The sequence below is a fragment of the Papilio xuthus genome, unplaced genomic scaffold (assembly GCF_000836235.2).
Source record: "Papilio xuthus unplaced genomic scaffold, Pxut_1.1 DF828258.1, whole genome shotgun sequence".
Taxonomy (NCBI): Eukaryota; Metazoa; Arthropoda; class Insecta; order Lepidoptera; family Papilionidae; genus Papilio; species Papilio xuthus.
In genome coordinates this window covers 1,956,117-1,983,361 of record NW_013530391.1, presented here as the reverse complement: position 1 = coordinate 1,983,361, position 27,245 = coordinate 1,956,117, and the positions used below count along the sequence as shown (strand labels likewise).

Here is a 27,245-nt window from a genome sequence, read left to right as displayed (position 1 = left end):
GTTTTTCTCATTTCATTATTTTGACACTAAATTCCACTGCTGTGTAACGTGAAATATAGATTTAAAATTTGACATTTCTGTCGTCAAATGAGTCCGTTAATTATTTGTAATATTTACAGATATCTGCACAAGAAAGTAGACGCAAGAAGAAAGAATACATGGACCAGCTGGAGAGGAAGGTCGAAATATTAGTGTCAGAGAACTCAGATTACAGAAAGAGGGTAGAGACATTAGAGCAGAAGAACGCGAGTCTCCTGAGCCAGCTGGCGGCGCTGCAGGCGCTAGTGACGCGCACCGCCAGGAAGTGACCTCACCACCAGCCACCGGCCGGGGACTTAGCGAGGCGGACCTCACACTAAACAACATTAGACAAAATATTTTTACACGTATTTGTCTTGTAGTGTTATGATTCCATCAGACCGCAAGCTCGGGAGATACGAGTTCTATCATTTGTATTCAATTAAAAATGTGTCCATATTTTTAACTTTTATAATTGATATTGTAGAGTCTATTTTATTCCATTCTGTTGAATAATTAGCGATGTTTCAATTTCATATTTTATCTTTTTCATTATGTTTGTGTCTAATGCCTTTGCTTCAATTATTTTTAGTACAAACGATACATTCAGTCGACATCTGTCTGGCTTGCGATCTGATAAACTTTTCTATATAAAATTGTGTGAATCAAATCACTTAACATTCCCACGTTTAAATAAATATATAGTATAAAATATAAACAACGACACTGTCCCTATTTCGGAGTGTATATTTTAATGTATATTTTGGATGTAATTTACAATTATACGAAGTAACGTAAGTAGTATTCAAAGAGAAGGAAGGTACGAATGGTTGCTCACTGTATTCGTTAGGAAGGTACTCCGTGGTGCTGGATGACACGTCGTGGTTCATCCCCACATTGTTTAATGGTTTCCTGACTGTGAAGTGCCACCCTTAGGTTACATCCACAACGACGCCCGCGCGTGGGAGCGCTCACAGGGAACTGCAATAGGGAAGGCCGATGCTCGATCGATGTTAACACATTGTCGATGGTTTAATATCGATATATTTAAATAATAAATAGTGGTAATGTATTTTTATAAATGATATTGGAATTTAATAATTTGAATTGCAGTTTTATTCGATATCGATCGTGACGTCATTACTATCATAGAAGTTAAAATCGAAATTATCTGCATAAAACATCGATGATCATCGGCCCTCCCTACGTCGTATTGGGCTCTTATTATAGTTGTCTACGCGTGTTGTTTGAAATCTCGTAATATATATTGTACGCTGCAGAGGCGTCTCAATTTAGGCATTAGTTTATGCGTGTTTTTATTAAAATATGCAATTAATTTAAGGATTACAATCGTTACCCACGGCATACGTCGGTATGCGCGGCGCTCACGGGCGGCCCGCATTTACTTCATAATAAATGTACTGAGATGTTTTATATATTGTTAACCATTTTATTATAACTGGCCTAATGATCCGATATCGATTTTTAATTGAAGGAAAAGGCATGTGACTAAACTACTTAATGAATTTTCGTTATCTCTGTAGCGGCCCGCGGGGGCAGAGCGCGGGGGCAGCGCGCGGCGGCCGCTCGGGGACTTAGCATAATATGTAAGGCGCGCGCCGTTCGCGTCTTACCGGTTAATTTTGAATTCCATGAATTTGCATTTATAGCGAAATGTGTATCGTCCTAGAGATTTTTATCATTTATTTAAGAGTAAAGTAAGATGTGTGCATCCAATAGCGGACTTATAAATGACCAATTGTCAATGGAAAACGATTCTTGTATCGTTGACGTCTAGTCTCTACGTAGCGAGGTGAGCGGCGAGGGCGCGGCGGGCGGCCACTTCTCACACATTCGGTTCGTACTGCGCTGTTTACATCGACAAGTACAAATAACGGCATGCCTTTTACTAAAAAAAAATACTTTATATTGACCATAACTTTACTAAAAAAAATATATGCTATTTATTAAATTTTATAAGAATATTAAATTATATTTGTGGTGCAACGAGCAACTAACTAGAGCCGATGTTCTTAGTTTTTCAAGGAACCATGACTTCATCTAAGACTCTGTTTGTGAGTCGTAGTCTCTACTCCTATTGCTAAAGTGAACTGAATCTCACAGTTTCTTCTTCGCTCCAGTGTTAGCTACAGTCTGAGGCGCAGTCGCGATACGTTGCTATGTCCACTAACATTCTGTCGTATTGAACATTCCATTTTTATATGCGAGTGACTTAAAGTGAGCTCGAGTACTTATATGTTATTCTAATATATATATAATAAAACTAACAATTACCATTTCTATGTAGGAAATTGTTTGCTATATTCTTGTTTATTGATCTATGTTAATATAATAAATTATATTTAATTTGTTTGGGGTAGCAGACGCGTGTAGTTCGGCATCGGACAGCGTTCGCTATAGTTTTTACTATGTGTGTGCAATTACAACCTTCTCTTTTTTAAATCATTTAAAGTTCTTCCTATTTAGTGATAAGTAAATGTTATATTTATATCATCGCTGGAATATATCTTGTATTTCAATAACGCTCTATGAAGCGGCTAAAAGAATTTATTGATATATTTTAAGAGATTTTTTCTAATAAAAAGAAATTTAGAAATGTATAAACACTGTTTTATGTGTCTATCGCTATACAAGTTAGTTCTATAAATTAGTGTTTAATTATATTTATATACAAATTATAAAAGATATAATGTCGAAATTTCAAAGCGTGCCTGTTTTTCTTTGTTGACTGTACTAATATATAAGAATCGGGGATAGATTAGAGAAAAAGGCAAATTATCATGTGCTATTTGTAACTGTTATATATTTAAAAAGTATTTAACGCGTAGTTAATATATTTAATTCCTAATATGGCATTTACCGTCTACAAGAGTGATTTATATGAAAAACGACTTATATGAAGGAACTAAAGTAGTTTATTAAATTATGGAATTAATATAAAAATATCTTTCCGTCGCGACTTGAGTGTTATTACTATTTGGACATAATATAAGTTATGTTAACACGTTGAACGGCCACGTCAGCCATCGGTGGCTGACACTAGATTTTCTGTTTAGGTCGCGTCTACCATCGGTGGCTGACAGCGTGTAACATGAGAATTATAAAATTAACCTTATCTGAATTATTTTTTTTATTAAAAGAAATTTTATCTGAGCGGCCTAAGCGGTAAGAAAAACAAAACAGACTTGGCGCGTAACGTGTTGTAACAAAACCTATAGGTAAAACGTTAAAAATGTAAACAATTTTTGTACTGGCAACACCGGCCCTTTAATACCAGTGCGTATAAGCGGCTCGTGGCCTGAACGGGATTGTCTTAGAAATATGCGTGGCACTCAACGTGTTAAATGCCAAACTTACATTTATTCATACATTAATGTATGAGACACATATTGGGTGACAATGTATAAGCGGGGTTATTCTGTTGAGTTGAATGTCTGTAGACGTATAACCTCGCTTTAAACAATCGCTGACGTAAGGTGTAATGTGGACGCGCCGCGCCCACAATAGTTTTGTTATGTTAAATATGAAGTGTATTTTTATTAATAGTTTTATTTGTTAAAACTATTCGCTGTTACCTTGAGTCATGATTTGTTAAATCGTTTGTTTTATTATTATTTTCCAATGACAATGCGGATATTACTGTGTCACCCTTGAGCTAATAAAACGAGATAAATCGTATATTGGTTGTTTCATTATTAATCCATTTCCAATGCTTAAACATGGCAACTTTTGCCATTGACATTCATTTAAACAACATTTTCTATATAAAACATTTATTTCTAATGCAACACAGCAATAACCTTAAACTCTATACTTTTACACAATGTAAAAAGTAGAATTCATTACTTAGCTCTGAACGAGACTAGATTTGATTATGTTCTCAAACTCACACGGACATAAATGTACAAACTTTCAAAGGCATCGTTATTTTTGAGCATTATTTTATGTCTACAAAAACTCATATCAGAAATTACATTTTATCGTGACATACAGACGATTCTTAAACATATGTAACTATACTTATAAATTCTAGATATAAAAAGTACATATAAAATATATTTAACGGCACTTCAAACACGTGGACAGGATAAAAAAGTCCACGAAAGCTATGCTTAAAAAACTCTAAACGTCATTTTCTCGTAAAAAATTGTGTATGAAAGGGTTCAAATCTGAGCTAAAAGTCATATCCACACTTGTCGATCTACTTGATAACCTCAATAAAGTATACTGTAAATAGTATCAGTTAACTAGAGAGACACGACGTTGCGGTTGCGCCGGTGCGGCAGCAGGGGGGTGCAGAGGGGCGAGCGCGGCGGGATGTGGCGAGCGTCGGGCGTGCGCGCGCGCAGCCGCACTATGTCAGTCTCGCGCCGCACGTCGCGCACGCGCGCGTTGTTGAACAGCTCGTACTCCGCTATGTTGACGGCCAACGCGGAGTCGAATGAGGCGTATTCTCAGAGGGTTATGAACACTTTCTTCTTGGCCATGACGTGGGCGATGATGACCCACAGCGCGGTGCCCCACACCGCCTCGGCGAGGCGCACCGCGTGCGTCCGCATGAGGGGCACGCGCCAGTGAAAGGGGAACAGGTGGGCGCACAGCGAGTGGCCCACGTAGAGCGCGATGGCGTTGAGTCCTGGGGCGCGGAAGGGTGCTCCGCCCCACAGCCGCCACGCGTCAGTGAACGTGTAGCAGATGCTCAGCAGCGTCAGCGAGCAAGCCGACGTCACCAGCACGAACGACATCGACCTGTAATGTGTTACATTGTTAATAACGGTATCTGCTCTTTGCTGGTACTGTTACAGACCCAAGTCATACCCACCAGAGGTTCTTGTTGATGGGCAGGACGCCGTGGTCGCGCGAGAATCCGGCCAGCAGGGCGCCGGCGAGGGCGAGAGCGAGTGCGCAGGCCAGCCAGCGCGAGACGCGGGCGCGGTGCGCGCGCTGCAGGAGAACCGTGGCGCCCGCCTGCACGCCCAGTAGCGCCTGCACCGCCGACGTCAGGCAACCTGCCCAACAATATCAAAACCAACAATTTTAATTCCTTAAAAAAAAGAAAAGAATGCACTATTAACCTTTCTTTATAAAGACAACTTTGAATGCGAAAATATACCGAGTAATCCCTCAGGGTCTGTAGGAGGTCCGCCATAGACGTGGCGCGCGTCGCTGTTCTGATACAGATGGGCGTCGCCTAAGAGCAGACGGTCGAGGTATCCTGCAGCACCGCCCCCGCACTCCGGCGCCGCCCACTCGTCATGCTTGCCGCCCGGCCCCAAGTAGCCCCTGCAACAGTTAAATTTACTTTATCAGGCAACCTACTACTCATGTCATAATACAATTTTTTCAAAGTAAATTGCCACCCGATTTTGATGGAGTAAATGACGTTGGTTTAATTAGGAAGATATCCATAATTACATAGTCAAAGGACGTAATAGAGTATAGTCGAGGACTAAAAGGTTTCTGACAGGATGAACTTATATTAAGATGTGGAGATCGCTATAAACTTACGCAGGACAATCCGGGTGATGGACAATGAAGGTGATTGCGGTATGCGCGGCCACCAACACGGCAGCCAGCACCCAGCACCAGATGCAGGACATCAGGTCTTTGAGCGCTTGCCCGCACGCGCCCTGACACATAACAATACTAGATATAAGTACTTTCTACGTGGAACTGGTCAAAACTATCTAACCTACCTCATGATCCAAATTACAAAACAAATATGCATTATTGCCATACGCAGGAATTTGTTGATTAAACAAAAAATTCTATTTTTATTTTTTAAATAAAAATGCTTATGGTTTTGTATAAAGTTTATAAATATAAGTTTATAAAAGTTTATAAAGATAGGTTTGATCGTTTGAAACAAGAGAAGTATATAACCTTGTTATCACGAATACAATTCTTAACAAACAGGAAAACGACACTTAAATAATCTTGTGTAAATGAAATTATCCTGTCTTAATACAATACATCCGCTCCATTGGAAACTGTACAATGTCTATAATAAGAATATTATGATCGAGTGCATCTTCAACAAATTTAACCCTTGCATTGTGACCTATTTACTGTTGGTTTGTGAGATCAAAATCGACGCTTCAAACAGGTTTATTTCTATTTTGCCAAAGGTATGACAGGTATAAGGATTTGTTTTATTTATTTTTTTATGGGAGAAGGGGGCAAACGAGCAACGAAACGCCTAAACAGTTATACAGAATATTGGTCTCAGAAACCGGAGGTTAGTAAAAATTGCAAATCGAGGTTCGTCTATTAACTAACGTTAGCTACTTTACAATATTTGAAAGATATAAATCTAATTAAAAATTACGATGCAATATAAACAACAACACCAAATTCTGACATCAATAACATTTTAAAGAATTAAATTATTTTATCAAGTCTTCTACTACCGCAAATGCTATTAATATGACTAAATTAGAAATGGCAATAACGAGACTAATCGCTTAGTGAAAAAAGGACCTATCAGGGTGTGATCTTACCCGTGGCGGTGTATAATATTTAGGCGCGGTGAGGGCGTAGAAGCCCGCAGCGACGAGGTAAGCAACAGCCAGCCGTTGCAGCACGCCCATCACACGTAGTTCGCCCAGCATGTTGGATCCATAGATCGTGTTGAGAGATACACCCAGTATGAACATCACTATCGAACGCTGTAAAATAGAAATTAAACAAATTTAAGGCCGCGGGTTCAACGGATTTCCGAAATTTTACATAGTAGAGCGTAGTCTATAAGAATACATAGGCTACTAATCTTTTTTTAATTCCGCACGGACACAGTCGCGAGCAACAGCTAATCTAGAATAGTTGAAAAATGAAAACCGTATCTACATTACTTAACCAAACCAAACTCTTCTTTAAGATAATGGATTTGAGGCAAATTACTTTGCCAAATAAGCACCAACGTGTAGGGTTGCAAAAAATTATAACACGCTATCTTTTGCAACAATGTCGACTATCGAAATCAATTACTACTTCCTTTAGTATTACATTAATCAGATGTTTTACTTTATATTTATAGATATAACATTGCATTTGTGTTAAAATTCCGTTACAGTTTGTTCTCTGGTCACTTTCACTAGTTACATGAGCCACTTCCCTGATGCACTCGGATCGCATCTGTCACATTCACTTCGGACATAAACAATGTGTTGATAAATAATTCAAGTGAGCTTGTCTTATGCGGAATAGTTCATTAGAAATTCCTCGCTTGCGTGCCATCGCAGATCGTGTAGCTCTCTCCGACGTTTCCCCGATAATGATGGAACATTACTTCATTAGTTAATATGTAACAAGATAGTTAGAGAATAATCATTTTAGAATTATTTGGCGTTTAAGTTCTATGCAAAAAGATGGTATACGCTAGCCAATTATTTCTTCAATGTCTTAGACAAGTCAAAATTTAAGAGTGCGTTACTGATTGGCTTTTTGTACATACTAGCTGGCCAGCGCGATATTAAAAAAACTTAGCCTATGCGTCATTCCAGGCTGTAATATATCTCTATTCCAAATTTCACCACGATCCGTTAAGCCGTTCTAGACTTACGTAATAACAAACATCAATTCGTCTAAACATTCGTATTTATAATATTGGTAAGGAGTGTTTTATATTCTTTTACAATATAATATTTTTATGCTCATAAAGAATCGACAATACGTTATGAAATATGACAAACTGTTGAAGCGAATAAGCCTTGATCGTCGAATGAATCCCGATATTCGTAAGTAACTCAGCAACAATACAGGTTTGGCAGCAGCCGACCCGGCGCAACGAGGACCAGTCGCCAACACCAGCCTGTACCGGCTTTTACGTAAGCCATCTTGCAACTTTGTATTTTAAATGTCAGAAACATTTTTTTTAAACAGCTCTTAATAACTTTCAGATTGCATACAGACATTTTGTGTAAGTTTAAATTGGTTGAAGACAAAGCTGTTAAAATCACAATGACAAAAATGTAGTCCGAATTCCTTGATTCTCGAATGAAGTTTAAAAACTTAATAATTGTGTTCCCGCTTAGAAACCAACATATCTACCAATATTGTTATTGATAAGAAATGGAATACCATTTGTGATAACTTGTCGAATACATATGTAATGATAACAAATATTTAAGAGCAATATATAACAAAGCTGGTATGTAAATATCTTTAGTACTAAGTAATTCATTATAGTTCTGTACTGGTTCTTAGATCATTTTAATTGTTATCATGAACCCAGTGCAAGGCGCACTCACCCTGGAAAACGACTCCAAAATATCTTAAATTAGTTCTTATTAAAATAAAACACTCGCTTCTGATAAAAAATGGCTATGGAAGAAAAAACTTATTACTTCACTCACCCTAAGTATTTGAAGTACGATCTTCCATCTAGGTATGCCTTTAGCGAAAGCGCTCTTGACGGAGAGCGGGATGCAGACGCCCATAATCCAGAGGAAAGCAGGGAAGACCAGGTCACCAGCTGCAAGACCATTCCAGGTCGCGTGCTCCAACCACCAATAGCCGCCAGCGCCATCGTTCACGAAGATCATGAACACTATAGCAATCCTACGAAGATAGTAATAATCTTTACAAAAAGTCCATAAAATGGATACAAAAATCTATCAGAATCGTCAATAGCAAATGAGACTGCAAATGTAGGAACTTTATCGCCATGCACTCACCCTCTAAACGTGTCAAGTGCCCGAAGCCTCTGTTGCATGGCTAATTCTTTGTCACCGTAACGCAACTTGCCGGTCCGTCTGATCCTTGACATGATCAGTTTCCCCAGGCCGTACAACACCCATACTCCCAGCAGCAAGCCCACACAAAGAAGTAGAGCTGCAAGAAAAAGATAATTTATCCTAGTTTTGACTTATTATTGTTTATTCGCTAAAACGGTAAAAATGCAGAAGAATCATTAGAATATTATGGTTAAATTATTCAAACTTTCGTGAGACATTATACTAAACTGATATATATAATAAGTGAGCGACGGGCCGCGTCCGCGAAATAGTACCAGTACCACTCATCCTGATGAAGGGCCCCCGATAGGCTCGAAACTAGTCGGTGCCGCCACCGGACGAATATACGTGAGTGTTTAGCCGTGTTTATATATCAGTTTAATATTATGGTTATTATTTTGTCCTTGAGATAATTCATGTCATGTATTGGATGAAAAATATTTGTAGATTTAATATTGACCATAATTAACATTTCTTATCTAACAAATATCGAATGTAATTCTATAGAATAATGTTAAATACGTCATAATATTGTTGTATCTGCATGCATTTGTCAAATGATATCTTTGATAACATCAAGCTTGTATCGTATACTTCAGACTCCTGACAGATAAGGGCCATGGAAGTCCATCTCGTTGAGATAAAATATCCGGCACTTAAACCCGACACATAGTTCACTAACGCCAGTCGTTAAGTGTTACTGATAGATTGGAGATTCGACTCATTACGTAATATATGGAAATTTCAAAATGAAGTTCCTTTGGCTCCTGTGTGTTCTCTGTGCGGCAAATTATGTTGACAGTGCGAACTTTCGTGTTGACCCTCTCGTTCTCATTGAGCAAGGTCTAGTGCGGGGCCGGAAGTCAAAGGATAACGTTTATTCGGCGTTTCTTGGTATACCATATGCCCAGGTCGACTCCAGCAATCCTTTCGGGGTAAGTACACTTTTCAATGACAGTACTTGAAGCTAGTCTGATTAAGACATTATATTCAAAGTTATTGATTTCTATACATTTTGCTCTTAGTATTGTAATAAAAATCATAATATCTCTCCAACCTTTAAAACGTTAACCTTACCCAACACTCACCCAGAAAGCAGTAATGATTTATATTATTTTGCTTATTTCAGCCGGCGGTGTCACCCGCGGCTTTCGAAGAAGAAATATTTGACGCCGACGACGCCACAATCAAATGTCCTCAATCGCTGACGTCTTCCGCCAGTGGGACTAAACGAGAAATAGGTCAATTGGACTGTCTCTACCTGAACATCTACGTGCCTATAGCTGCGGGCATGTTTAACCCATTACCCGTGCTTGTATGGATACACGGGGGCCAATACACATCCGGCAGTGGCGGAGAATACGACGCACATGACCTAGTTAAGCAAGGAATTATTGTAGTTACAATAAACTATCGTCTCGGACCATATGGATTCATGTGTCTTGATGACCCTTACATTACTGGTAACCAGGGATTCAAAGACCAATACACGGCGTTGCGATGGATCAGACGTAACATCGGAGCATTCGGAGGTAACCCTTACAACGTTACTATCGGTGGCCAAAATGCTGGAGCTACTTCAGTTTTACTACATTTATATTCAGACAATGAAAAACTCTTTAATAAAGCTATCGTAGAGAGTGGTACGCCTCAAAGCGAAGGCATGTTCGTAAACAGTGATTTAGATGCAGCTATAAAACTGGCAGCACATCTCGGACTGAACACTTCTAGCAATACAGAAGCGCTGACGTTCCTCACAAGCTCATCACCTCATATAGTTACAGCCGCCGCGACTGATATTAATCTTAAACTAGGTCCGTGCAAAGAAAAATCTTTTAGTAGCGTAGTGAATTTTGTCGAAACCGATCCTTTTACTCTTTCTAATGAAAGGAAAATCAGAAATACTCCCGTACTAATTGGACACACTAGCAAGGAGGAGAAAGGTTCAGTCGAAATGCAAGGTAATGAATACTTCAAGAAGGATCCTTTTTACGAAAAACTTCGAGATAATTTTAATCTCGACGAAGAACAACTCGCTCAAGCCGCAGGCATTGTAAGACGCTTTTATATTGGCGATAAACCAATATCGTCAGATGTAATTGCCCAATTAGAAGACTTTGAATCGGATTTTATACATAATCATCCAACGCAACGTACTATTACAAACTTGTTAAATGAAAATGCTAATCCTGTGTATAATTATGAATTTAGCTACGGGTTTAACGGGGAAGATGCTTCGCATTCAGCAGAAATTGCATATCTCTTTCCGGATTCAAATGCAAACGATGAAGCAGCGGAAGAAGATCGACTGATTAGTAACCGTATTACTACCCTTTGGGCAAACTTTGTCAAATACGGGTAAGTTTAAATCAACATTTTTTTTTAATTTCAAAACATTCATAATGACCGTGAGCGACCATTGTTTATAATTATATTCGCGTTTCCAGGAATCCTACACCACAGACGACGGATCTGATATCTGTGACATGGGAGCCGGTGTCAGAGGAGACCAGACCGTATCTGGTTATCGACACTGACCTCAAGCTGGAACACAGGATCTTCAACAGTCGGATGGCCTTCTGGGATTTATTCTACTCCACCTACGGCAAGCTCAATAAACTTGCCCGGGAATGTAATATATAGCACTCTCAATGTTCGTACCATAATCCTTTACGGTAGAAATGTCAATAAATTATGAACTATTTTTGTTTTATTTCAAAAAATATTCATAAAAAAGTTAATAAATTTCTCAATAGCTAAGCTAAAGCAATAATTTTGATTACAAGAGTTCAACAACAAATTAATCACACCCGTAACCCAGAGGTATAGGCAGAGACCACGGACCTGCATTTGACGCGGTTCTGACACATCTCTCTCACTTCTACATTCATACATATATGCATACACGCACGTCGGTTTACAAGATTTCGAGAACAAAAATATATCGTCGTCATTTACTTATCGCAGGTTTCTACCGTAATATTTTGGACACCGTGTTTTAACAGTATGATATTAAAGGTAAACATTAAGCGCTTGTTAAAAATAACGAGGTGGCCTACATTCAAACGAGGTGGACAGTGAACACTGATTGAAGAGCTAAATCTGTCGCGTGTGCGTGTACGAGCGGAAGATGCTCGTCAGCGCTTCGCCGCAACAAAGGATTTGGGCCAAGACTCGCGCCGCCCACTCGACGCCTCTTGTCTTTATACCACATTGTTATATGACCAGGATTAATAACAGGTTGTGCGAATAACTGCAAGCACACACATAGGATATGTAAATTGACTCTCCTTAGGTTGCAATTTTTAATAAACGTTATGTAAATCCGTTAGATGGCGCTATAACTATTTCTACTTAAATTAAATAGAGTTAAAATGGATTTTTGTATTACTTTGTAAAGCTGTGGAGTAGTAACAACTTTCGCCTCAATAGACTAAGACCGGAAAGTACCGTTTCAATCTGACAGAGGACCTCTTCATCTACGTACGAGTAAGTATTGTTACCAAGGGAAAAATGCCTATGGACTACACAATTTTTTTAGTTAATTACGCTTTATTTTGCGTGCATCCTAACGTTTGCAGTTACTTGACAAATTTGATTTTCTTATTGCTTGTTACTGGCTACTACGTAACAGCTGTCATCGGCCGACGACTAAAGAAATGTTAGATTTATCGCACTTCGTCGGCTGTTTGTATGAAATTTATTTACAGCTTTCACTATAGACGACAATTACGTCAATTTTCGTTATCCGTCTCCCTTAGAGCGTGACTTGAATTTATTTGTTTTCACTTCGTTATTTAGTTTCTGAATTGATTGACTAGTTAAAATCGCTAACGTCTAACGAAGACCAACGAAAATATAAAATTATAAGAACACCTTTTAAAAGAAGTAATAAAATAAAACAAAGTACAAAATACATATTTCGACTATGTGACATAATTTTCACATAATCTTGGCAGATAAACAACTTATGTTATTTCCGTATTAAGTATAAAGACTAAAACGTATGTTCATGTAATCCTCGCGCATCGCTGACCTTAACACATCTCGCGAAATTGCATGCAAAGAGGTCGCCAAGGTGGACCGCCCAATTAAGTCGGAGACTTAAGCTTCACGTCAAAATTAATACAGAATGGTAAATCTTACTAATGTTATAATTTCTAATGTTTAGATGGATATATGGATGTATAGTTTTAAAGGGAACGACTTAACTGATCTTGATGAATTAAGGCACAGATGTAGAACATAGTCTAGAAGAACACATAGGGTGTCACTTATTTAGTATTTTAATACCGCGCGGACGGAGTCGCGGGCGACATTTAGTATGCTATAAAATGTAAGGTAACCTAAGGGTTATTTAAAACGCTAATAACATTTTGAGTTAAGAAAGCACATTCATGGGGCCTCTGCTCAGGAAACAAGTTTGCGACTAGACCCCATAAAACAGACTAAGATCTTAGCCGTTAGACCTTAAAAGGTGTACGATATGTATAGAATTATTAATGGTCTGACTAGTTTTTACTACTATTTCTACTTTAGAACACAGTGGACAGATTCAACAGCTAAAACTATGAGATCTTTGTAGCCGAGTCTTCTTAAAAAACATTTTTTTTTGTATTTGCACTATTCGGTTATCAGAATTAAGATTGTTTTTTAATTATGAACTTAAAACCATCTATATACGACTATATATAAAAGAAAGTCGTGTTAGTTACACTATTTATAACTCAAGAACGGCTTTACCGATATCGCTGAAAATTAGTGAGGAGGTAGCTTAGAGCCAGGAGACGGACATAGGATACTATTTATTCTTTTTTTGTCGAATTTACGCCTTGAAGAGCTGCTTTTTATTGAACTTATCTATATATAAGTTTTATTTTATATACACGCGGACGGAGTCGCGGACGACAGCTAGTTTTAAATGAAAGGAAAACCAAATGTTACTATAGTTAAGTAATATCAAAAGATTCAACCTTGTATGGGCAAATACGGAGCAAAAACATTATGTTTGAATACATATAAGTTGATATATAAATCAATAATGAATACCGTAAAACTTTGATATAATAAAATTTATAGCTTATTGCCAAATATATAAGCTTTTGTAACTTTAAGTAGGTTATTAAAATTATTAATTTGGCAAAAATCCATTATCCCTTCCCACCCTTTTATCATAAAGAAATGATATAAAGGGGAAGTGGATTTACCAAAGAAGTGGATGCATGGAAAGGAGACAAAGTTAGCCAACGCAATTGCAATTGCGGATATTTATGGTTAGCGGTCGCTTGACCGTATACATACAAAAACCTATTAATTTTTACTTGATGTCATATCCCCAAGGCGATTTAACTTCAGATTAAACGAGTGCTAGATTGTCAAGAAACCTCCAAAGATATACCCTCGAGATGACAAGTATCGACCGATACGATATTGTGTCAAGGGTTTGAAGATAAAATAAACGTTATTGAGCACAGATAATAAATGCAAAAATATGCAAATTTTTTGTATTTTCCTTATCTGTATTTATTGACCAATATTCCTTTAACGGTGTCATGTCTAGGTTATGCTGTGACCTTGAAATATGTTAATAAAGTATCTAAATGCATATCTTCCTTGAATTTGCGTACCATTAAAATATTACTTTTCAAAATTATCTATATACATGTTTATGGATAGTATTGGTTACTCAGATATAGAAAAGTGGAAAACATATATTATATTTTTTAATTATTAAAAACTATATTAATAGCGGTAATGGTTCTTACGTTGAAGGAAAACATCATGATGCAACCTACACATATCTGCGAAGAAAGTCAAATATAGGTGTCAGGGCTACCCACACTCCTAACTTAGGTAGGCTACAAGCACCTCGGTGGGGACATATGAGCTGATGATGATATTAGTAACTTGGGACTTTAAAATTGATTCAACGAACACTATTTGTAATTACAAATACCGTTCTGACCTTAACACGAAATAAATAACGACACGTGCGGGTAGTTGCATAAAATATTAAACAAAAGACTCACGCAGATAGATGTTGACAGGGTCCTTGTCAGTGCGCACGTCGCAACCATCACCGGTCGCGTTCAATGTGTACACGCCGAACTCTCCCAGATCAGGACGTAGCTGGCAGATCAGACCACTGCACAACACAAATACTACAATCAAAACTAAAAAAAAACACAAATTATACCCCCACAACACTTCGAGAAAGGATACGCATCAAAGCACTTCTAAATAAATTAATCTGCGGGATTAGACAAAGTGTATTCGCTTCGAAGCGATTCCATAGCGAACTTCAAAAATGTGTAGAACTGACTGACTTTCGATCAGTCACGTGATACGCTTCGAAGCGAATGCACTTTGTCTAACCCCGTCCGCTGTTAAAACTATGGGCTAAAAATCAAAAACATAGTGTATGCACGCAGAAACATTACGCTTCCGTGAGACAGGTGAAAATGAGAAAATGGCATCTAATCTATTTATTACCGACAACTTTATTTATATTGTTTCTGTGTTTATTTTTGTACAGTGCGTTTGACCGTTGGAGAATGTCTCATGTAATGGCATTTGCAGTCTGCAATGAAGTTTTAAATAGATAAAAAAACCTTACATACGTAACTGTATTTAATTCGACTCTAATTAAAATCACTAAAAACATTCTTGACTGTTACAATATGACCTCTTACAAACATTTCATTTAGCATAATTAATGATTAAATATTTTAAATTCAATAAATTAATAATAATTTAAAATAATGTTTGAATCATGGGATTCCGCAGCCTGTGGTGTTCTATTTTTAATATATATTTTTTTTTGATATGAAATGTACTATTTTAAAAATATGATAAATAAATGAAGAATAATTTTAAATAAAAGAACCAATCATAATGAACTTGTAATATAAATGTCACAGAAAAAACAGAACACACTTTTACTTTCCGCGAACGTATGCCGAGTGTAACTGGCTTGCGTAATTTATTTGACAAAAAAACAATTTATGTAAACCAATATACAAACCAATTTACTGTGAATATGTAACTTATATACGCTTTAATATAATTTCAAAAACTAAAGTTAATTTGTAGACAGATTTTATAGAATACTTACGAAGCATTAGCAGCACTCATGTACTGTTCGCGGACGTCCTCGTAGACCCGCCAGGTGGCGCGGCGGGACGTGCTCACCACGAACGTGCCTGGCACGCCCGCTTCTAGGGTTTTTTGTAGCTCGAAGGGGCACTGGAGACAAATATAGTTTTCTTATTATGTTAAAACTAGCTATCGCCCGCGACTCAGTCTGCGCAGTATTAAAAAAAAAACTTAGTAGCCTATGTGTGCTTCCAGACTATGTTCTACATTTGTACTAAATTTCAGAGAGATCCATACAGGCGTTTTGGAGATACCTTTAAACAAACATCCATCCATCTAAACATTCGCATTTATAATATTAGTAAGATATTCGGGAATTCAGATATCTTTAGGGGATCCATACTTTTTGTAACATATAATAAAATGCAGGTAAATAGTCTCGCCCTGATCCTCTTAACCATACTAGTTTTGACCACAAAATGAATACCTATGAAATTGCACTCATATGTGTTTGCTAGTAACAGTAGTTGCCTATAGATCAGGGGTGGTAAAGGGTAATCGATCCCGCACTCTAAGGTTTCACAGAGTTAATCCATCAGGCTAAGCCACGTTTTACGCTGTTTATATCGTTGTAAACATCTTAATCGAAACGAATGTCCGCTTATTAAATGTGTAAAAGTTCACCCCTAACATTGTGTAAACTCCGATTCCTTCGGGGGAGCATAATATAAAGAAATCCAGTGTCTGTATAATACTTTTCTACCCCTAAGTATCCAAACAACGACAATTAGAATTAAAACACATGCAATATTTTAATTCGAACCCAAACCTTATTACTAAACACTAACCAATACACTGCAAAGTATACTGGTAATATTTTTCTTTATGATTACAGAATATATTATTTTGTTTTATATAGAAGAGAGATGCTGTATTGTAGAGGATCAATATCTACATTTAGTTATGCATTATATAATACATAAGTGGGATAAGTCTCGTCTACGAGTAGACAGGACACGCAAATATGTTGCAGCTGTATTGATAAAAATCTAAACTGACATGAACGAAACTGGTTTGTACAAGCACGCACACTTTGCAAATTGTACTAGATTCAAATGGCTCTGATGCGATATACCTTACTAATATTAGAATGTGATATAATATCTCTAAAACTGCTCCTGAACATATCCTAGAAGATCACAGAGGCTACTATGATTTTTTTTAATATCGCGCGGAAGGAGTCACTACGGACAGCTAGTTTATAATAAATTAAGGTTTACTTGGCAATTACTTCATCAAAGTTTCATACAACTATCCCAAATATAGACAATAATAATAATTGCATCAACATTATACTCGCTACGAACTTTTACCTTTTCACTACCTAGTGATATCTACTCGAAGACAAAATATGTACATTTGCTAGTAATATGGCTTCCTATGTGCCGTGAAACTTGACATACTTTTGTTTTCTTTATGGAATTAAGTCAAGATATTAGTTCACAACACACTTTTTAAATGAACATACCATTTCTTAAAAGGTTTAACATTACATCTGATTTAAAATAATCTTATATCGACTGGAAAATATGCAACTGTATAAACAGACGTAATAGTGTAGGCTATAAGCTAATAATGATTGTTAAAAAAATCGTAACCATTTGATTTTATTTTTGTAACCCTGTATGAAGATAAAACCTATTTTAGTTACTTATATTTAAAAATAAAATGTTGCCATAAATCAAAACAATATGTTTAATTATAAAAGCTAGAGAGTGTTGTAGGATTTGTTACATGCGGCCAGTGTGTCAGTCGATCTGGCAATTTCACCGACGATTGGGAACAATCGCTCGCTCCGCAAACTCGATACGGCGACTGCATAGCTTGCCTCATATCCACTGCACTAACCATTTGTCTGTTTGTTGTAAATTCGTGCAATACCGTATTATATTTCCACACAGTTATTAAAAACAATAATTAGTTTGGAGCCTTGACTAATTGTAAATATTAAAAGGTTTCTGAACATCGTATTTAATTCTTTTTTTTAGAAAATTACTCTTATAATATATTTTTAATGAGGTGATTAACGTGACAACATAGGTCATTAAATCTTTTCACTAAGAGCTTTCTCGGACCGGACAGGTGATTTTAACATAATATAAATAAAATAAGCATAATAATTTCTCGACCGCCTCTATATATTATCTACATGGGAAATGTCACCCACACTAGAAAATTAAAAACAATGCGCTTTCCCGTCTCGGGTTGATTGACCCGCGAGTTGCGTGGTACATCGATTGACTCGTCACGGGCTTTCCCCGGGAAATCCTATTATGTCATTGATTATGTGTTATTTAATTACAGTTACTTAGTAACAAAGGTGAAGTAATTATTACTTTAGCACAAGGGACGGAAGTCGCATGTTAACGGTAGGCACATAGGAAGGGCAAGAGCAATTATTTGTTTTTTAGGGTTCCGGATTTCATAGGAAATAACGGAACCCTTAAAGGATCACTTTTTTCCACCCGTCTGTCTGTCATTTTACAGTATTGTTTATGGTTGTGGTTGGTGCGTACATTAATTTTCTTATCAATTAAACCGAAATACTAAACCTAAATTTTATAAAAACGTAGATGTCAAGATAAGAGCGAGATAGAGATAAGAATTAAATAAAGTAAAGTAGATTAATTTATAATGATTCAAATGAATCCAATCACTCATATTTCAGAAACGAATTGATTTCCCACGAACATTTCGCCCTACAAGTAAACCACGCTCACACAGTGAAAGGTTACACAAGTGTTCTATGTACTGTGTGTAAAAGCGGCCCGGTTAGACGTTTCCCAACTGCGTGTATTAATTAAAAAGAAGTGTATACGTATGGGAAACTGAGGTGCATTCCGTACAGCTCACGAACAAGGCAAAAAACGTCGACGCGCTTGCGACAGCCGCTCAAGCACGTTCCTGCCACTTGCCGAGAAAACTTGCACCCGCCCTATTACATGCATCTTAGGGCTGTACTAACGATACAGATATATAAAAAGTCTTTAAAAAAAGTTTTATCCTTAAAATAATCTTATTTTTAAAAAAAATTAAAAAATAGTTTCTTTTTCTCTTTAATAAAGGGTTCTGATGCATTTCTCCTTTGATTGTGAAGATGTTTAGAATTATCAATTATCAAACCTCTCATCATTATTATTGCTATCGCAAAAATAACTAGGCTTCTTATAAGACAAACCTAATGATTTTATTAACTAACTGTGACGTGAACAATGTGATAATTAACATTTAATGTACGTATTAAATTTTTCTCACGTAAATATAACCAAGTTATGTTGGTTATTTTTAGTTTATTTAGTAATTCAATATTTTTTTACTACGAAACTGGAATATGTTCACATTTAACCTGAGACGATCAATATCAAAATCGTATAAAATAAAAATAAAATAAATAAATACAATAAAACATATATTTTATTACAAAATAAGACCGACAAGAATTAGAATTATAGAATGTAGAGTAACATATCCATTATCTCTGTCCTCTAGGTCATGGACAAATATTTTTCAAACTTCATCTTGATTCTGCCATCAACAGATAATAAAACTCTAGTTTTCAAAGCAATATACTAACACACGCGCTTTCCTAATACGGACAGTATGTTAAATTTTTAAAAATTTAACGCCTAAAAGGTCCAAAAATAAAACAAAATTATTGCGAAAACGGCCTTAATCTTAAATATAAAATTCTCGTGTCACACTTTTCGTTCCCATACTCCTCTGAAACGGCTTGACCGATTCTCGTGAAATTTTGTGAGCATATTGAGTAGGTATTAGAATCGGCCAACATCTATTTTTAATCCCGCGCGGACGGAGTCGCGGGCGACAGCTAGTGTATTTATACAAATAGGACATTAAAACTTTTTATAAAGAGTTTCTTCAAGTTTACACTATAGATTGTACCTTCAATATTGAACAATGCATAACAACATATTACTTACATACTTTTCCCTATCTTGGATATAAATATTTGTCTATCTATAATCTATGTTGTTATTTTAAAATAATAAATGGCATTTTACAATATCTTGACAATGTATAAATTTACATTGTGTCGAATACATTACAGTTGAGCCAAATTGTTTAGGTTGATGATTTGTTAATTCCATAAAATAATGATACGTCACCAGAGAACCGAAAAAAGCACATGTTGTGACAGTATATCCTGGAAAGAACTCGAACCTAAGAACTTTAAGTTTACTCTCGCGTCTTAAATTCTAAACTTTATGTTAATAAGTTAATCTGGAAGAATAAGTACGCTATCTATACAAAACATAGCGTGAGTTTTGTATTACAAAGTACTTTGAAAAGTTCAGGGAACGTTTGATACACGTGAGTCAGGCATTAAATATTTAAAATGACAAAGTAGCGTGTCCAGTGTCAATATTTGAATCACAATTTGCATATCATATGCATATGAAACATATCTCCGCTGTTGTATTTATTAACACAAAGTCAACATTAAAATCAAAACCTTTTTGAAGTGTTTAAATATCGAAAAGACAAGATAGCATGTAAGTGTTTTTGTATCGTTATTTAGAGATCTGCAAACGGTCAGTGCACTAAACGACCTTGAATTCAAATGATCTGAAGACCTGACAAAGAAAATTCATTTCTTATAGAATTGTCTATAGAAAATCAAATATTGTTTATTCCTAATTGGAAACAGGCTGATCTCCTGTCATATTTGTATCGAAATGTCGATGCCTTTGTGACCTTGGTTAATACGTAAGATCTTTTAATTATTTTATGTTAAACACGTATGAGTCAAAATAAAAAAAAACACACACAAAGGATTGAATGATATGAAGGTATGAAGTAACTGCAAACTTTTTATATAATTGCTGCAGAATTTCGTAATTTAAATATATTACAACTGCCAAAAACTTAAAATTTCTAACTAAAGAATCCATATGTTCATATATCACATATCCAAGGATTTCACTATTTTTTTACAAACTAAGTACGAATAAAAATTTGCATACTCACACGAAAACAATCATCCGAGACGCTGTAGATGGAAACATTTCTATCGGACACCCCCGTCATGTAAGCCTGGTCCATTTTCAGTGACGTCATATTGAGACCCCCAAACTGCTCCACAAGGGGGTCCTCCAGCCACGATCTCACCACCTCCTTGTACCACTCCCAATTACCCTGCGCCATGGAGTCGTTCATTGTTACAACTATTGATAACAATCACTCTTAGTTAACAACTCATTTTAAATCGGCGATAGTTTTTCGCGAGCGCCGCGGCGGCGTGCACACGTTACGCGGTCCGATGTTGTACTGCCGGCAGGTTTGGTTGCCGGTGGAACCGGTATAGCTCGCGACACCGTCTCAAGACCACATTAGTGAATAATTGGCTTTCTACACCCGTATGAACGAAATATTGCAGCGACGAGACGAAAGTGCGTCGGCGAGCACGCATCTAGTGCGAATACGTAAGCCGGTAGTTTTTGTTACTACCTTACAACTCAGCGGTTAGCGCACTTGTGCGCTGCCAGTCTTGAATTTGATTTTATTAACACATTTGACTAGATTTTATTTCAAATGTCTATATTATTTATCTGGACCTTTTATATCTATAGGTTTGGTTTAAATAGAGATATAAAAGACGTAGAAAATATTATGGATACAACGTGGACGAATTTCACAATACGCAACAAAAATCTGAATCATAGACAAAAATATTTTTTTATAAAAACCGTGCCGACACACTTTAGTGACAATAATAAAAAACCAAAAATAGCGAGAATATTTATGTATGCGCCCACTTACAATTAAACTACACAATTTATTTGAAGACAAGTCACTGGAAAGAGTAAATGGAGGGACTTTTGCTTATTGTGGTTATTGTATAATGAAGCCAAACATTATTTTCACTAATTATCGCCCGCGAATCCGTCCGCGCGATATTAAAAAAAATCTTAATTAGTGGCCTATGTGTTCTTCCAGACTATATTCTATAATTATGTCAAATATCATCGAGATGCATGCCGCCGTTCTGGAGATATATTCAAACAAACATCCATCCATCCATCTAAACATTCGCATTTATAAGTAATATAAATTGATGAGTTTTTAAACAAAACCTCGATGTTACGTGAAGTAAATTTTCGTCGACGGTCGAGGTCACAGCAAACTTGTTCCATACAATCATCAGATGAAAGCATCGTGCACTTTACAACTTAAAAAATAATTATGTAATTACTTATTTATATATAATAACATGTCACCAAATTAAAATTTACTATAAATTAAATTTATGAAGGATGAAATTTATCATAATTATGCTACAGTAATGTAGAAATATCCCGCTGTAGCGTATGACCTCGTCAATAAAGCAGAAAATAATCTTGTAGGAAACTCTTAATTATTTTCCAGTTTCCTGCGTTCAGGGTTCTATTATTGCAATATTTAAATAGTATTAAAGAAATAACAAAGTGTATATATCTTCTCATCATAATCTCAGTCTTTATAGTATGAAAAATTTACAATATAAAAGCAGTCTAAGTAAACATTCATATAATAGGAATCAGTAAATTTTGCCTGTGTAATTTCTTCCCTGTCTAGGCGACATAAGTCTTACTGTTGGGCTTTTATCCAACGTAAAGTGATGAATAACACAATATTTCCCCCAATTTTATGCATTTTCAACATTGGAGAAAAGCCAATACTGTTAAACGACATACGACGCAAATAAGCTGGGAAAAGATATGTAAAATACATAGGTATCTTTACCGTATCTTATTAGACGCGGATATCAATTGCAAAGATATTTTTGATTGCTTTTCACGTATATTATTGTATGCGTAATAAAACAAACATTAACATTTAAATTTCATTTTCAATTTTAGGTTATGTACTTAGTAATAGAAAAGTGGGACAATTTTTAACCTCATTATTGTTAAACAAATGCGGGATTATTAGCCACCAGTGTAATGTTCGAGCAAAAAAAGATTAACGCGAATGTTTAGTTCGGGGGCTTATTTTCTCAGTGTTCGATAGAAACAAGAAATACTATGGAAAGTGATTCGCGTTAGCGTCTAACGTTTGTAATAGTTGCTAAGACTATGCTATTTTAACTTTATGATTTCTTGACAAATATGTATTAAAATACTGATCCTTTAGGTTATTCAAATTAAGTACATATCCTGTATGTCTTCTCGTGTTTTTAAGAAGGCTCAAAGGCGAACATGGTTGAACCTACACAATTATATTCGTTGAATAATGTCATCGGTTTCAGATCTCATGGTTCTTAGCCGTCTTCCAAAAGAAGGTTATCAAATATCACAATATCTTTATTTTTTTTTTAATGTGTGCTACCGAATTCCGCTTCTAGTGCATCGATTTGGAATTTTATCTTTACACTAGCTGTCGCCCGCGACTCTGTCCGCGCGGGATGAAAAATAGATGTTGGCCGATTCTCAGACCTACTCAATATGTTCACAAAATTTTACAAGAATCGGTCAAGCCGTTTCGGAGGAGTATGGGAACGAAAATTGTGACACGAGAATTTTATATATAAGATTATAATAGATTGCTACGGGAATTTATTTCTAAGTTACAAAATTATTGTTAAAATAATTTATGTAAAATGCATAAAATGTCACTTTATTTTACAGAATAGGTACTACAGATAATATTCAGTTTAAAATTGTTTTAATACCTACGCATATTTCTAAATATTTGTGCAGTATTACTCTCTCGTGAACGCATCAGTTTTACAATGATGATAACATTGGTCAGTCGTGTGTAAATAGATAATTAAACTTTAAAAATTATTGAAATGAAATATTTTTTAAGTTTAGTGTTTGGATGCGGTTTGGTGTCAACAGCTCAGGACACTGGATACCCGGCAGGCTTGTTTGCTGACTGTAAGTTTTATTTTGATTCATTGGAGTTGGATTTTTCTCAATTTAATAGGTAATTTTGATGAAATTAATGTTTCAAATATACCGAGAGTCTTGTATAAGTTGTATACTGCTGAATGTACTAAGGTAAGGCTTAGAAAGCTTAGTAAGGATCGGATCGGGATAAGCCTTATGTCTCGACTTTTAAATACATTGAATAGACGGAATTATCCATTCATTTGTTATTTGTTAAACATCATGCCTATTATCTGTTATGCTCCTAGCGTTAAAAATAGCAAAAGTTCAAAGGCGTAATTAATGTTGTATATTTTTTTAAATATTATGAATATTATTGTGTAAAAATATACATTTTAATGTGTTTTAGGTCCCGGCATGAATCGCACCACGAAATTATCAGAGGAAACGAAGCTCTCGCTCTCTGTGGTCGTTTTTTGGCCCAAGTCTCATATATTTGAAATTAACGAAAAGAAATGCAACTTCGGTCCAGACGGAGCCGCGTGTATCGCGAGTGTTTTACACTTCAAACGGAGAAAAACACAGGTGACTAGATTCGTATTATCACACCATTATTCAAAAAACAAAATCGAAAGGACACATAATAGAAACTAAACAGATGACTGCCACTAGGTATCTTTTACACAGGACGAAAGTTATGACGAAATGTTCTATAATAGTATAAGTGTAAATTACCAAAATAATAATTACAATAAGCAAATATTTATCAGGTGCTGATCAGCGGCTACTTGGACGCTTCATTCTCTCCCATGGCGCGGATGGTGCTGGATCCCTACCTCAAGCTGGGACGCAATGTTATTGTCATGGAGATATTTCCTATATTATATCGCAGCTATCCTATGTAAGTAATTTAAAAAAAATTATCAAACATCACTTTTCAAAATCAGTTGTTGTTTAAGCCAAAAAGCTCGCAGTAAAATGTACATAGAAATGGAAATAGTCGAGACTGTTTTCTTTGGAAATCGGGCAAAAACATAAATATTCTGTGAATAAGACAAAAAAAGTTGAGTTAAACTAAGAAAAAACGAAATGATAAGGGTCAAGTCTACAGCGCTACATTTATAGTAAAGCTAAAAGCTTATGTATAGTGTTATAGTAAGTATAAAGCTTTCCAAATATCTTGGCCGCTCTTGAATTCGGCGTTAAGTCTGTTGGGCGTAGCAGGATGTGGGGAGACACCACTGTGCATCGCGTAGATTTACTTGGGCAGCCAAGATATTTGACCGGTGATGATGTACTGGGTATTGTTGCTCGGGTGCTTGAGCTCGGAGGGTAGCGGGATGCGAAGCACGGTTCTCCGCTGGCCGACCGCAGGTAGTTGGGGGCCCAAGTAGTGGGTTAGCCACTCACGAAAGGCTGCCCCGCCAACTGTGAAAAATCCCAGAGTGGCTCCATCGTGCCGATTGGCGATCGGGTGAGAGGACCCGATGGCGATCTCTGGGGGGGTTCGGGCGTCCCCGCAGTCTCCGTGTCAAGCTCCCTCTGGCGTAACTTATCTAAGTGTATTATGAGGTCGGCGTCGCATTGCCTCGCTCAACTTCCTTCCTCCATCTATTCACTCCCTTTAAAAAAAAAAAAATTGAAAATACTGATACTTCAAGTCGGACAATACCTTTTACGTGATGTAACAGCGCAGCTCGCCTAACCAAGCCTCTGGGCTACCTGCTGGGTGAGCTCTTGGCTCAGTTGTCACACCGCGGTCTCTCGCACAAGGACATGGAGCTGCTGGGCGGCAGCCTCGGTGCGCATATTGCTTACTACGCCACCGTCAAGTACCATCAGCTGACGAACAGAAAGCCAATGAGACTTACTGGTGAGTGGTTTGTTCGTATGCTCAAGGCAAATAAATATGTAGTTTTTTTTTTAATTTTGTGGGTGTTACTTGATTCTAATTAAATTTATATAAAAGATAGAAAAACAAAAGGGTTTTCTGACTTCATTGGATAAATATGAATCAAATACTAATTTTCTAAGATACTAAATTTGTATAAAGTTTTGCTAAAACGTAAGTTTTTTTCCTAACTGTACGGTTCACAAAATAATACTATCGTATTTCATTATGAGCAGGACTGGACCCGGCAGGTCCGTGTTTTCGCAACTTGCCACCAGATGACAGGTTCAGCGAGAGCGGGGCGCACATGGTAGACGCGCTGCACACCAACATGGACAGCTTCGGCCTGGCTGATACTATCGGCCACGTTGACATATATGCTAATGGTGGTAAGTTTTATCAAAATAGCTGTCGCCAGTAACTCCGTCCGAGCGGAATTAAATAAAACTTATTAGAAGGCTGTGTTCTGCCCGACTATGTTCTACATTTATTCCAAATGCCAGCGAGATCCCTTTAGACATTCTTGAGATACCGTCTAACAAACATACATCCAAAATGTTGTATTTATAATATTAGTCAGATTGACATATTTACATGTTGAAAAATAAACTAAAACTTTTGTCGTATAACAGCTTCAAACGATGAAATACATAGCTATATTTTATTCATAAAGAATAACATAAAGAGAAAATATTTTTTTGCTTGAATAGACTCTGAAACTACTGCACCTGTTTGAAAAATTACTTAAATATTAGGAAGCTACACATTCCCGGTTGATATAGGCTTTATTTATTACTAGTCTTTTTTTATAATTCCCGACGAAATTGATGGCAACTGTTAGTAGAAAATAGAGATTCTTATCATTTACAATACGTAAGCATAGAACATTTATTTAATATTTAATGTATTATTTGTGTATAGGAGAATATCAACAATCAATGGTGAATGGTTTCCTGTTACCTTGTCTGACGCTGTGCAGTCACATGCGCGCCGCCATGTACTGGGTGTCTGCGCTCAACAATGCGGACAAATTCCTTGCTATACGATGTCAATCTGTCACTAAAGCACGACATGGAGACTGCTATGATCAAAAATTAGAAACCAACGTATTAGGATCGAATACAGACTTCAATCGACCTGGTATTTACTATTTACCGACAAATGAAACTGACCCATATTATATATATAAAGATGCTTTAGTAAAAAGACCTTATGGACCAAATGCTTATCTACAGAAAGTCTCTCCCGATGAAGATATGATTATATAAGTGCAATAAAAATATATATTTTATATCTCAGCATTTTATTCAGATATTCGTTATAATATTAAATATACAAAAACGTTTATATGTTGTATTACATATATATATGTTTCGTAGAAAAACTATCTAATTATATACATAGGGCGTTTAGTTAACGATTTTCAGTCGATTAAATATTTCGCCCAAAGACAATTTGAGCTTTTACTGGAAGCTTGACATAGAATAATGCTTCTTTGTATTGAAAATCGAGGAATAATTAATCGTTAATTTAATAAAAAAATAATAACGTAACTAATAAATATATCAAAACATTAATTCATAAACTAACCGT

At 36.4% G+C, this 27,245-nt stretch overlaps 4 protein-coding genes across 5 annotated transcripts in view; 3 read left to right on the top strand and 1 right to left on the bottom strand.

Moving 5' to 3' along the window:
• CrebA (Cyclic-AMP response element binding protein A) overlaps positions 1–3,717 on the top strand; it is an 84,331-nt gene extending 80,614 nt beyond the window's left edge. For both annotated transcript variants that reach the window (XM_013306180.1, XM_013306181.1), the window contains one exon: positions 120–3,717. In XM_013306180.1, the coding sequence (XP_013161634.1) occupies positions 120–308 (189 nt within the window). In that variant the 3' untranslated portion in view covers positions 309–3,717. The remainder of the gene's footprint in view (positions 1–119) is intronic.
• On the bottom strand, positions 3,357–21,247 carry Hgsnat (Heparan-alpha-glucosaminide N-acetyltransferase). The gene is made up of 10 exons (XM_013306178.1): positions 20,919–21,247; positions 15,889–16,019; positions 14,804–14,919; positions 8,715–8,871; positions 8,394–8,598; positions 6,540–6,707; positions 5,548–5,669; positions 5,153–5,322; positions 4,862–5,048; positions 3,357–4,788 (listed from the first exon to the last, which is right to left on the bottom strand). Exons 1-10 carry the CDS (start codon positions 21,105–21,107, stop codon positions 4,494–4,496), a joined length of 1,740 nt encoding a protein of 579 aa, XP_013161632.1. The 5' UTR covers positions 21,108–21,247; the 3' UTR covers positions 3,357–4,493.
• Positions 9,395–11,487, top strand: LOC106113430 (esterase E4). Its single transcript, XM_013306179.1, has 3 exons — positions 9,395–9,709; positions 9,904–11,132; positions 11,222–11,487. The coding sequence occupies exons 1-3, from the start codon at positions 9,524–9,526 to the stop codon at positions 11,415–11,417; spliced, it is 1,611 nt and encodes a 536-aa protein (XP_013161633.1). The 5' UTR covers positions 9,395–9,523; the 3' UTR covers positions 11,418–11,487.
• Positions 21,248–21,290: 43 nt separating the features above from the next.
• On the top strand, positions 21,291–26,945 carry LOC106113432 (lipase member H). The gene is made up of 7 exons (XM_013306182.1): positions 21,291–21,373; positions 23,744–23,809; positions 24,171–24,346; positions 24,532–24,662; positions 25,453–25,634; positions 25,889–26,041; positions 26,574–26,945. The coding sequence occupies exons 1-7, from the start codon at positions 21,310–21,312 to the stop codon at positions 26,918–26,920; spliced, it is 1,119 nt and encodes a 372-aa protein (XP_013161636.1). The 5' UTR covers positions 21,291–21,309; the 3' UTR covers positions 26,921–26,945.
• The last annotated feature ends 300 nt before the right edge of the window (positions 26,946–27,245 follow it).

What these genes read in the sequence shown, in the direction of transcription:
- LOC106113430 (XM_013306179.1), top strand. Translation starts at nt 9,524, where the DNA reads ATGAAGTTCCTTTGGCTCCTGTGTGTTCTCTGTGCGGCAAATTATGTT. An exon ending in ACTCCAGCAATCCTTTCGGG is followed by an intron (nt 9,710 to 9,903) that starts GTAAGTACACTT and finishes TGCTTATTTCAG; the next exon opens with CCGGCGGTGTCACCCGCGGC. An exon ending in GCAAACTTTGTCAAATACGG is followed by an intron (nt 11,133 to 11,221) that starts GTAAGTTTAAAT and finishes TCGCGTTTCCAG; the next exon opens with GAATCCTACACCACAGACGA.
- Hgsnat (XM_013306178.1), bottom strand. Translation starts at nt 21,107, where the DNA reads ATGAACGACTCCATGGCGCAGGGTAATTGGGAGTGGTACAAGGAGGTG. An exon ending in ATGAGTGCTGCTAATGCTTC is followed by an intron (nt 14,920 to 15,888) that starts GTAAGTATTCTA and finishes TGTGTTGTGCAG; the next exon opens with TGGTCTGATCTGCCAGCTAC. An exon ending in CCCATCAACAAGAACCTCTG is followed by an intron (nt 4,789 to 4,861) that starts GTGGGTATGACT and finishes AACACATTACAG; the next exon opens with GTCGATGTCGTTCGTGCTGG.
- LOC106113432 (XM_013306182.1), top strand. Translation starts at nt 21,310, where the DNA reads ATGAACGAAATATTGCAGCGACGAGACGAAAGTGCGTCGGCGAGCACG. An exon ending in TCAAACGGAGAAAAACACAG is followed by an intron (nt 24,347 to 24,531) that starts GTGACTAGATTC and finishes AATATTTATCAG; the next exon opens with GTGCTGATCAGCGGCTACTT. An exon ending in TTATATCGCAGCTATCCTAT is followed by an intron (nt 24,663 to 25,452) that starts GTAAGTAATTTA and finishes GTGATGTAACAG; the next exon opens with CGCAGCTCGCCTAACCAAGC.